Genomic DNA, 12,779 nt, shown 5'->3' with positions numbered 1-12,779 from the left:
GGAGCTAGCGATCACAAACAGGACAGCTACGTATATAGTTCAGTAACCTTCACAGTGGTTAAGGAACCATTTCAAAAAGGTGTGAAATTTCGACCAGACGCTTCAGGCAATGTGAGTTTGTGGCCAGGGTAAAAATACTGTCTATAAGAATGCTAGAATATCCCGATAATATTGTTTCTACAACATTAATTATAATCCCGTGTCCTACTTTTCACAAACGTAAACCAAAAAATTCTAAATATACATGCAGTAGCCAAAATACAGCCATTTTTACTTTTGCAGAGCACATACTATAGAATGAGAAGACTACGGTAGATCTTTCATTAGCTATTGCTTTTGAAAAGCGATACTGTCATTTCTCAGGGGGATATTTATTAATGCTCAAAAAGCGACACAATTGCTAGATATGAAGCACTAGCCAATCAGCTTCTGCCTTACATTTTACAGGCTGTGCTTAAAAAAAAAAAAAAAAAAAAACAGCTACAGTAGGAGCTGATGGGAGTTGATCTCTCCAAGCACTGATAAATACCCCCCCCCCCCCCCCTAAATTTAACATAGACTCTACTGGGGCAGCTGAACGATGTGCAGTTCCCCGGCGCTGCTGGATTTTCATCATTGGACAGTCTAGAACGCTCTGGCTTCCAGTAACCGCTTCTAATAAAATTAAATTAAAGAAATTAAGTGCTTGATTTTAATAAAGCGGTGTATCGCATCTGTTATCGCTACCAAGAGAGGGATGCAATGCTGATGTTGTCCACAAAGAATTTTTTTGCTCTGAGTATAAGTCGTACTGTGCATGCAGTGCGATGGTCTTGCAACATCAGCTGTGGCGAGGATGCTATTCAGGGATAGGTGTATAAAGCAGTGATAAGGGAGGAGAAGTGATAAAGTGCCTGGTACATTATCACCAGCCAATCAGCTCCTGACTGTTAAGTAACAGGCTAGGTTTAAAAAGGGACAGTTAGAAGCTGATTGGCTGGTGATAAAGTACCAGGCACTTTATCACTTCTCCTCCCTTATCACTGCTTCATACATCTACTCCTCAGTGAATTCAGGCATCATTTGTGGGCACTAGGAGGGGTGGGGCTAATAAAACTCATGTATCTTCCAAAAACACCAGGTTTCTCTCTATAAGATATTCCGCAGTCATCGACATGTATAATTAATACTACTGCTAATACATATAATACTAATAATTCCCCCCTGGGGAACCTCAGGCCCAGGGGCCCTGATTTAGCCCATCCGGAACATACACTAGGATTCTAGCCAAACAGGACAAGCATAGGGTGGCATAGGAGACGCAGTGCAGGACATGGTAGGGCAGACAATTCCATAAGGCTAGATATCAGAAACTAGGGCCGTGACCTCTAGAGGCAAATCCGCTTCTCACTACTTGTAGTTTCACAACAGCTGGAGGGCCATAGTTTGGACATGCTTGAACTATGGGGAATGTGATAATGGGCAATTTAGCCATCTCTAAAAAGCACAGCTTGACCTGGCAGATGAAGCCAAATTTAGGAGGAATTGGCCCTTTGCAACCTACAGATGTAGCGGGTCTCATCGTTGCCGCCTATGGCGATTTTTCCGCCATGGCGGCCGTGGCGCTCGGCATTCGCAATATCTTTTACAAGCTTGGCGATTCGCCGTGGCGTGTAATACCACAGATTAACCACCAGATGTCACTTTTGAAAACCTCATTTGCGCATGCATAAAATTTGTGCTGCAGCGCGTGCATGAGGCGCAGGAACTACTGTACTGGCACTTGCAAGCCTAGTCAGCCCCTCTCTTACGCCGCCGGCACGAGCGTGATCGCGTCTCTTTGGCGGAGACGGAGAGGAGCTGCATTTTATTTGTCTCGCAGGAGCGTCTCTGACGCTCCTAATAAACAGAGTCACTGTAATTCTTTTACAATATTCAGTATAAGACTTTTATGCAATAGTGCTGCGTCCAGCAAGCTGCACTACAGTATTCTGTAGATAGTGTACAGCCAACCCTAGTCCTAAATATACTGTACATGGACGCTTGTGGTGTATACTTGAGCGGCACGAACGCTAATGCGTCTCAGTATATTGTTCTAAAGTTACCCACAATACAGTATGGTGTTGCAGTATGACATTCACAGTACTGTAAGTTACTGAGTGTAGTTGATACCTGCACGGCTCTTCATGATGGAGACCCGTGTTCGATTACGGCGGCAAACTTTTTATATTATAGTATTACAGTTTACAGTATATTGTATAAGTATTATATAAAATATAATGCTTTTACAATATATAATACTTTTATACAATAGTGCTGCGTCCAGCAAGCTGTACTGGTCATGGGCGCTTGTGGTGTATACCGGAGCGGCACGGACGCTAATACGTCTCAGTACAGTATAGTGTTCTAAAGTTCTTTTAAAATATACAGTATAATACTGTACTTTAATACAACAATGCTGCGTCCGGCAAGCTGTACTGTTCATAAAGTACTGTAGTTTATCACTGGCCAGTGATAAACTACTGTACTCACTACTCTTGCGGGCGCACAGAAATGCGACGCTGTTCCGCACAGGACGCACGTGCGCCATTACAGTGTACAGTACTGGTTATTGCTGCACTATGGCGGACCGCAGGCAGAGAGCGAGGCCCTTCGGGACAGGGGAGCTCCTCACCCTGGTGGCTTGGCGGGACAGGCCCCTGGTCTCCAATCGTGAGGTTGTGGAGGCCTACCAGGGGGCAAGCCAGGCCATCAGGGAAAGATTCCGGAGGGACAGGCCTGTCAGGAGCCTGCAGTGCAGGTGGAGCGACCTGGTTTGTCGGGAGCCCCAACTACTGGACTCCCTAAGGGAAAGCAAGTACTGTACAATGTTGAGTGCTACTGTATATTTTCTACTTGTTGCCATGGTGGATTTCATATTTGTTTTTAATGTGCTGATTACTGTACAGCATACTGTACTTGCCTCCTTTTGAAAATGAGTTTCAGGGAGATTATACAGTAGTTGCTAGTAGAATTTTGCACAGGCGTGTCTAGTTCCATACTGTATATGGAGATATTGTGAAAAGAGATTGTGAATGTGGCACCTACAGTAGAAGCGTGGGTGCAGGGGTGCCGAGAGGCAGGGGTAGCAGGTACCATTTACCATGGGCTAAGGGTATCATTTCTTTCTTGGAGGGGACATTGGAAGGATCCCTCCTCATTGGACCGCACTCGCTCATTTATAGATTGCTGATTGCACATCAATAAAGTAATATCGTAAAATCTACGTCTACATCTTATCCTATGCCAGGTTGTTGTCGGAGCCTTTGGTCATAATAAAATAATTTGTTCTGGTCGCAATATGTGGCCGTAGGAGATAATCACTTGGGGGAAATTCTTAATATTGATCAATTGGACCCTTAAAGATGAAAAAACTGAAAAGGATCCACGTAAGGGGAAGATCCATTTAACAGTTCATTAAATACGTGTAGTATCATTACATTTATTGCCTAATATTTAAACTGTTCCTTTCAGAAATATGATCTTCGTGTTTCCGGATTAATGGCTCGAACGTCGTCCTCACAGATATCTCTGTCTGGCAATGTTCCATCTCTCGCCCTGGGGTGATGATAAAGCTATTTGCTGCACCTGAATCCGGCCTAGCAGTGTGACATATCTGTCATTAGCCAAGCACTTTAGCTGTGATTCTCTGAGGGAGTGAGGCTGGTTCAATTGTTCACGTTAATGTGATTCAGATTAGCAATGTTCACGTTAATGTGATTCAGATTAGCAGCACAGAGGCAATCAGGATGGCACGGATAATATTAATCACACGATCTACTGTTGGATGATGGAGAGGTCACTTGTATTATACAGGATATTTAATGAGCTACGTCTGCTATTTAAATAACTTACGCTTATAGACAAATAACTTCAAACTACTTCAAAAAATATAATGAATTTTTTATATATACAGCAGAGAAATAAAGCGGCACTCACAAGACTGGGGTTTGCTGTGAAGAAGGTAGAAACAGTATATATATATATATATATATATATATATATATATATATATATATATATCAATTAGACCGTCTGTAGGTCTCTTTATTGAGCTGCTGGGGAGTGCCAGGCATGGGGTACCTCTGGGCCCATCTGTGAATTATATATATATATACATATACACACACACACATATATATACAAACACACATACTGTATATAAAGATGTAGCTGCTGTTGGCGATAGAACAGCCAATCGCTTCCCCGCGCCAGCCTACAGAAGGGGGCGCGCGTGAACGCCCCACTCCGTCAGAGCCCTCCGCCGATCTCCAGCTGCTCACCCTGGGGGAGATTCTCTAAGCAAAAAATGCGGTAAAAACCCAGTTATCAGATGCTCTAAGAAAAATCTGGCGATGCCTCATAGAAGCCTATGGGCTTCTAACGCAAACCCACCGCCGCCCCGCACCGACCTACCGCTGCCCCACATCGACCCCCCCCTTACTTGTGTCCGTGCAGCACAGAGCTGTGCTGCCCGGACCTGTGACCTCCTCCTCCCTGCACTAAAATCCTCTTCCGGGTGCAGGGAGGAGAAGAGCCCGGCGCAGCAGCAGCGCCGGGTAAGGGAGGGAGGGGGGAGACGCCGGGACCCGGCGACTCTCACCGCAAAGGACAGCTCTTAACGCAAGAGCTGTCCTTTGCCATAATTATCGCATATGTTAGAACATATGCGATAATTATGTGTGCGATGGGTGGCGAAGGGGGGCGGGGCGGAGCTGAGCCACGATTTTTAGAGAATCTCCCCCCGTCTGACCATCTCCCTGAAGCGGAGACTGGAAGGGAAGTCGCTACCCGCCACCTTGTTTACAGGGACGCTCGAGCGTGAGAGACGTTCGCACGTCCCCATTAGATGGAGCTCCTGTCCGCCAGCTCAAGACATCTGGCGATCGTGCAGGCGCTCCATCTGTATATATTAAACATGTGCGTCTTATCTTACCCTCACTTCATACAGCTACTAATCCTGGCAGTTTGCTGTGAGGGGGTGGAGCCTAAGAAATAAAGTATTCCTGCACCCACCCCCATTGCTGCCCACCTGAATATCCCCCCAGTCCCCCCCTTGCAAATTCTGGCAGCACAAAACTACCTACCTATACTACTGGCTGTGGTAACTGAAGCACTTACCCATGAACAGACTTTATTAGCCCAGGACACAGAGGGGGTGAAGCTCTTGACACGACCTGACCCACCATACACTGGGAAGCTGTGTAAATATGGCCGCCCTGATGATTCTCCCTGGTGTCTGCTTTTATAGATTTACACAGGACTCCAGGAGGGCTGGGTTTGCTTCGGCGGGAGAAGCAAGCCACGCCCTCCTGTATTACCAGATCCTCAGCAGACCTATAGTCTGCATGCAGGAGGAATTGATAGATGCTGTCAGTCACGGCACCAGGGCTGAGGAGGGCGGGACTACACTGTCAGTCACCGCCAGGGCTGAGAAGGGTGGGACTGTCAGCGCAGCTAGGGAGACTACAGGCAGGGCTGCCATCAGAAATTGTGGGGCCCAGGACAGACACAATAGGCAGCCCCCCTTCCCCCCCCCGCTCCCCACCATAATACTCATTACATATTATACCACACGCTTTAATGCCTATGACACTTTATGCTACATGCTGTAAATGCCAATTACACATTATACCGTACACCGTAATGCTCATTACATATTACACAACGCGCTGTAATGCCTATTACACATTATGTCACATGCTGTAAAGCCCATTACACATTAAGCCCCACACTGTACACCTTTGCAGCCTAAGGAATATCATCCTGAGTGTTGGACAAACACATTTTACGGTTTTATATTTATTTATATATAAGAGAATAGGTGTCACTTCCCAGACTTCAAAAATGACACCTGGAGACAGGATACAGGGGTGTAGCGACAGAGGGTGAGATGAAGGGGTGAGGTGAAGGGGCGAGAGATGTTTAGGTGATTTGGTGAGGTGACGAGTGTCGTGACGAGTTGAGGTAATGGGCCGAGAGGGGTTAAGGTGACATGGGGAGGGGGGGAGGTGAGGTGATGGGGGACGAGAGGGGTTAAGTTGACATGAGGGGGAGGAGGTGAGGTTATGGGGGATGAGAGGGGTTAAGGTGACATGAGGGGGAGGAGGTGAGGGGATGAGAGGGGTCAAGGTGACATGAGGGGGAGGAGGTGAGGTGATGGGGGATGAGAGGGGATAGGGGGAGGAGGTGAGGTGATGGGGGATGAGAGGGGATAAGGTGACATGAGGGGGAGGAGGAGAGGTGATGGGGGATGAGAGGAGATCAGGTGACATGAGAGGGAGGAGTTGAGGTGATGGGGGATGAGAGGAGAAAAGGTGACATGAGAGGGAGGAGGTGAGGTGATGGGGGATGAGAGGGGATAAGGTGACATGAGGAGGTGAGGTGATGGGGGACGAGAGGGGTTAAGGTGACATGAGGGGGAGGAGGTGAGGTGATGGAGGATGAGAGGGGTTAAGGTGACATGAGGGGGAGGAGGTGAGGTGATGGGGGACGAGAGGGGTAAAGTTGACATGAGGGGGAGGAGGTGAGGTGATGGGGGATGAGAGGGTTAAGGTGACATGAGGGGGGAGGAGGTGAGGTGATGGGGGATGAGAGGGGTTGTATACATGGGATGTGTACAGTATGCTTGGCAACGAAAGAACTGCTCCATTCCCTCCTGACCTTGTCTTAGCAGCGGGACTGTCAGCGCAGCTAGGGAGACTGCAGGGCTGAGGGGGTAGTTTACACCATGCTCTGAAGCGTACATGGGTGGGTGGCAGGCAGTGGGTCCAGGCAGCGCCGGCGGGAATGGGGCCTACACATAGAGCTACCCCTGGGCATTTTCTAAGTGATCCCGATAGATCACTCCATTTGCACTGGCCCTGACAGGTCACTCAGCAGCACATTGCTGTGCAGCGCCCAGCGCCCTAGCATCGCTCACCTCCCCATTTGTAGGCCGCATTAGACACTGTACAACCAGATTTAGCAAGTTCACCAATCTCCTATGTTAATCAACATTCTTTTTACTGTAATTAGCTATAGAAGTCTCCCATGCAGCGCAGGCAGCCTTTATTAAGACTAAAGTGTATGTACTAAAGTGAGAGACAACCTGGAGACTAGAGAGGATTTAAAGTGAGGTCAAACAGATTCACCATGTATACCTAGCTGCCACGCTTTACTGGCATAGCCGTCAAGCTCTGAGGTGTTCCCTACCCCATCACAGTGAGAACTTGGACCCTCGTTAAGACACCGTGTGATAAAGGCAGACTGCGATACCAGGTCGCCGCATTACAGGAGAAAGCACAGTATAAATGCAGACACAGCCAGCACCCTGTACAAGCTCATTACACCGTGCGTTTACAGCAGTGGCATAACTATAAATTTTGCTCCTCCCTGCCAAAATATTTGTGGCGCCCGCCCGGACTCCTCTCCAGTGTGTTTCCCCAGCGTGTGATGTGATGATGTCACACGCATAACGGTGAAGCTGAAGCAGGATAGAGGAAGAGAGACCAGCAGACACAAAGACCACACTGTGGCTTGCTCCCCCAAGCGGCAGCTGGGGCTGCCTTACAGTAGTTACGCCACTGGCTTACAGCTAGCAGGCCGTGGCCGGCACAGTACATGGGGATTTACACTGTAGATGCTCAGTGATTAGCATACGAGCCAGCCACACAGGTGAGCCTCACTAATCGATAACCCGGGCACTGGGGTGTCCCTATGCACAATAGAGTGCGGCAAAAAATGCATCCAAGGTCTGTGGGGGCCCTGGGAGGCAGGTGGTACCTGGGCACCGGTGTCAGGACAGTGCGGGCGGGCAGGTGGTCCCTGTGGCATATGGACAATCAGTGGGGGGGTCCCTGGGGCGGATGGGAACTAGTTCCCGTCCACCCCAGGGACCCCGCTGCTGACTGACAATACGCCACAGGGACCTCCTGCCCACCCGAGCTGCCCTGACACTGGTGCCCAGGTACCACCTGCCTCCCAGGGCCCCCACAGACCTTAATTTGTCAGCGGCTGCTATTTACTGTGCAGGGCAGCTAAAAACGAGCAGGGCGGAATTTGTCGGCTTTTAAAGGGGCAGGGCGCAGTGTCCTGCAAAATAAGCATCGCAGGAACACTAGGTAGACCTACCTTAGGTTAACTCGCTTTCTTCGAGGTTCATGGTACCCACAGGGTGACATTAGGGTTGTAGGCGATTCAGAGGACCGTGGCACCAATCAGCGAAGCTTACAGGTTTCCTAGGATAAACATCTCCTCTCCCATATAACCCCGCCTCCACGTCTAGCTCATCACTTTGTTAGCCAGCCAATAGCAGGAAGCGAAGAAGGAAGAAGATAGTCAAGAGCATGCCAGTGCACTTACTCACACATACATAGAGTGAAGGGGGACCTGACTAAGGTCGTGGAAGTCACAATTTGTGTATCACAAAGGAATACCTCAGGCTGTCAGAAGGACCCGACGACCAAAGGAATCATCCTGGAAGGCGAACGTGGCAAATGCATAGAACTTTGTAAAGGTATGAACAGATGACCACGTTGCAGCCTTGCACAGTTGTTCAGCGGACGCCCATGATGGACCTACCGATCTGGTAGAATTTGCATTTATTGACAATAGTAGACGGAGATTAGCTTGCTGGTAGGCTTGCTGAATGAACAATACAAATCCAGCGAGCAATAGTTTGTTTGCTCGCTGGCCAGCCCTTTTTGTGAAAACCATATAGTACAAAGAGGGTGTCTGATTACCTGATGGAAGCAGTGCGGTTCAGATATATAGATAGAGCCCGAATTACATCCAAGGAGCGTTCAGCCGGAGAGAAAACATGCGAATTGAACGCGGGGACCACATCTCCTGATTGATGTGAAACTTGGAGACTACTTTGGTTCTTAGCACCGCCCTATCCGGATGGAAAATCAGAAATGGAGGTCTGCATGAAAGAGCAGATAAATCCGATACGCGTCTAGCAGACGCAATTGCCAAAAGGATCACAGTCTTAGCTGTGAGCCACTTATATTCTACAGAGCAAAGCGGTTCGAAGGGAGGTTTGGCCAGAGCCTGTAACACCAGGGACAAGTCCCATGGTGTCGTTGGAGGATCATATGGTGGTTGTATACGTATGACACCGTGGGTGAAAGTAAAAGAAGCAATTTTCCTTTGAAACCAGACAGACAGAGCCGAGATATGCACCTTAAGCGAGGATAACCTTAAACCTATATCTAAACCTCTCTGTAGGAAAGAAAGGACTCTAGCAGTTTTGAACACTTTCGCGTCATACTTGCGGGAGGCACACCAAATCCTTGCCGATGCGGTTTACATGCTTTGATCATTGTTTGGATGACCTTTGCAGAAAACCCTTTCTTTTTTAGTATGGCAGTTTCAAGGGCCACGCCGCCAAAGAGAGGCGCTGAAGGTCTGAATGTAGACAAGGACCCTGACTGAGCAGGTCCGGTCATGGTGGCAACCTGAACGGCTGCTGTATTGACAGCTGTTGCAGGTCTACGTACCAATGACGTCGTGGCCAGGCGGGGGGTTATCAGAATGATATCTCCGCCTTCTTGTTTGAATTTCCGAATTACTCTGGGTTTCATAGACACCGGAGGAAAAATATACGGAAGATGATAGTTCTATGGAACTGACAGAGCATCCGCGAAGCTGGCTTGAGGATCCCTGGACCGCGACCTGTACACTAACATTTTGTTGTTGTGATGGGACGCCATGAGATCCACATCTGGAAGGCCCCAATGGCTCACCAGGAGGGAGAAGACTTCTGGGTGGAGTGACCACTCCCCCGGATGAACGCCTTGCTGACTTAGAAAGTCCACTTCCCAGTTTAGAATTCCTGGTATGAACAATGCTGACATTGCCAGTACTGTAGGTGTTGTTCCGCCCAAGTTAGGATTTTGGACACCTCTCACACGGCTACTGCGCTGTGGATGCCCTCCTGATGGTTTATGTATGCCACGGTTGTGGTATTGTCTGACCTGACTTGTACCGATTTGCCTTGAAGAAACTCCTGTGTGCGAACAAGAACGTTGCAGACTGCTTGAAGCTCCAGGACATTGATGGACAGGCTTGGACCATACGCCTTGCAAGGACCGAGATTCTACTACCACTCCCCAGCCTCATAGGCTGGCGTCGGTAGTAAGGAGAATCCAATCTGTGAACCAGAAAGGACGTCCCTGGCTCAGGTGAGGCAATTGTAGACACCAATGGAGAGATATCTGAACCTCTGGAGTCAGTGCCATGAATGTGGTTCTTATGCGCTGATGTTGTCCGTCCCATTTCCGAAGGATCAGACGTTGGAGGGGGCGGGAGTGAAATTGCGCCCACTCGACCATGTCGAATGTTGACACCATTAGACCCAGAATTTGCATTGCCAGATGGATGGATACCCTGGGGCTCTGTAAGAAGAGGCGTATCCTTTGTTGTAGAGATTGACACTTGCACCCAGGTTCCGCATCTGATGTGACAGAGTGAGGGAGGACTTCTCCCAATTGAGGAGCCAACCGTGCTGTTGGAGAACATCAATCGTTGTTTGTAAATGTGCTAATAGCACTACCGGTGACTTTGCTACGAGGAGCAAATCTTCCAGGTAGGGAAATACTCTGATCCCCTGGAGATGCAGATATGCGGCCATTAATGCCATCACCTTGGTAAACACCCGAGGGGCAGTGGCCAAGCTGAAAGGAAGGGCCGGGAATTGAAAATGGTGACAGAATCGCAAACCGGAGAAATTGCTGGTGTGAAGGAAGTATGGGTGCATATAGATATGCATCCCGTACATCCATGGAAACCATGTAATCTCCTGGTTCTAATGCTAGAACTATTGTTCTCAGGGTTTGTCCTCAGGGTCATTAGTTTGACGGGTCGTTAGTTCGACAATGTGTAGGTCGACATGGGGTTTTTCACTGTTTTTTACCTGAATGTCAACACAGTCAACATGGACAGAGTTTAAAGTGCACCGCAACCCTGTGGGAGGGAGCTACAGGCTGTAACAGCCTCCCCTGTATGCTGGTCTTCCCCCACCTGGTTCTAATGAGCCCTGTGCAAAATGAGTGATTACACCCGGCCTGTGCTCAATGCCATACCCTCCAACATGACCCATTCCATTAGGTACAAAATGCTCTGCTTCTGGACGTCTTCCTTTATTTAGGACTGCCTTCACTTTTGCTGGAACACCGTTCTCATCACTGAACTAGTTCAACACAGGTGACTGCAATTATCAATTAAGAGGAAAGTCCAGAAACAGAGCATTTTGTATCTAATGGATGGGTCATGTTGGAGGGTATGCAATGCCCTGGTGGTCTAGTGGAGTTCCTGCCGAAAGCAGCAGTGTCCACACCAGCTGCTGTGCTCCGGCCACGCTGTCGGAGGTTACCGGTGTCCGGCGGTGCTAGGCGCCAGGCTCCATCTCGCCGCATACCCCTCGTGACCAGGGTCGTGGGGGAGTTTCGACACCGGCCTGGGGATGGAGCTGCCGCGCTGCCGTCAATGTGACGGACGGTGCAGACAGCCCAGTAGCGGTAACGCTGCACAGTGTAAACCCCCCCCCCAAAAAAAAACTTCTTTGGGATTGCCTGAGGCAATCCCTGCTGAAAATAAAGGTGCTCCAGCTTCCTGCTGGCACCCACAAAAAAACTGATGAGCTAGGCATGGAGGCGGGGTTATATGGGAGAGAAGCCGTGCATCCTGGGAAACCTGAAAGCTTCGCTGATTGGTGCCATGGTCCTCTGAACCGCCTACAACCCTAATGTCACCCTGTGAATGAGCGACTACGTAACCGATTTACAAAATGCTGTCAGGCAGAGACTACTACTAGACTTACAATCGCATTACCATTAAATCAGTTATTAATACAAGAATATTGCATACATTGTGACAAACCCCGAGTGCCATCCTCAATTATCGGCAGCTTAATTACAAAAGTCTAATGAAGTGGAGGCAAAGCATAAAATATATACTCATTGTAATGCCCCCCCCCCCCCCCCCCCATCCCCCCGCCCAACGCTGCAGGGCAAGTAACTATTAGGAGAGGCAGAAGGGATTGGGGCATGGCCAGCAGCTCACACATCGCTGGTCATACCAACGTAGTGATGGGAAATGGGGCGTGGCCTACAGCCACGGCATCCCTGAGAGGTCACGCCCCTTTGGAACCACCAACATGGCTGTCGCAATAGTGAATAGGAAAAAATGGGAAAACAGGGAATACTACATAGTGCAGTGGAAATTGTAGTTAAAAGCTACTATGCTATTTGGCAAAGGACATGGTCACATATATCCCTAGCTACACCAATCACGTACACTATGTACATTATGAAACATACAATGCATCCAGAACGCAGCGAGTCTTGAAGAGTCCCCCATGCAATGACTCACTGCATGCATTAGCACTTGGTGTGTACTGCTGATATGTATTGGTACCACCTCCCCCGAAAGAAAGTACAGGTTGAGTATACCTTATACAAAATGGTTTTTGGAATACATGGATAAGGGAGACCCGACCTGTACAACATTTACCAGACTTGAGCGCAGATACTAGTGAGGATGGTACAAAGAAAAATACAATTATGGTATAAGCAAAGGAAAAATACCTTTGGATGCTTCAAGCTTTTTCTCTTCGGCTTTTTGAATCGCAGCATCCGTTCCCTCTCCTGAAGGCACAACAATCACCATTATTACACGGAACACGCAACAAATTAGTACAGAACAGACAATGGGGCCATATTCATGTTTGTAAGGAAGACAATAAGGCAGTGGCAGACCTGCGCTCTGTATAGGCATGG

At 48.6% G+C, this 12,779-nt stretch overlaps 1 protein-coding gene across 6 annotated transcripts in view; it reads right to left on the bottom strand.

Moving 5' to 3' along the window:
- The window catches only part of JAKMIP1 (janus kinase and microtubule interacting protein 1), a 320,143-nt gene that overhangs the window by 62,927 nt on the left and 244,437 nt on the right, over positions 1–12,779 (bottom strand). For all 6 annotated transcript variants that reach the window (XM_083155504.1, XM_083155462.1, XM_083155496.1 and 3 more), the window contains exon 8: positions 12,588–12,647. In XM_083155504.1, the coding sequence (XP_083011630.1) occupies positions 12,588–12,647 (60 nt within the window). The remainder of the gene's footprint in view (positions 1–12,587; positions 12,648–12,779) is intronic.

Source organism: Crinia signifera, chromosome 1, assembly GCF_055691185.1.
Source record: "Crinia signifera chromosome 1, ASM5569118v1, whole genome shotgun sequence".
Classification (NCBI taxonomy): domain Eukaryota; kingdom Metazoa; phylum Chordata; class Amphibia; order Anura; family Myobatrachidae; genus Crinia; species Crinia signifera.
This window is presented reverse-complemented; position numbering and strand designations above follow the sequence as displayed.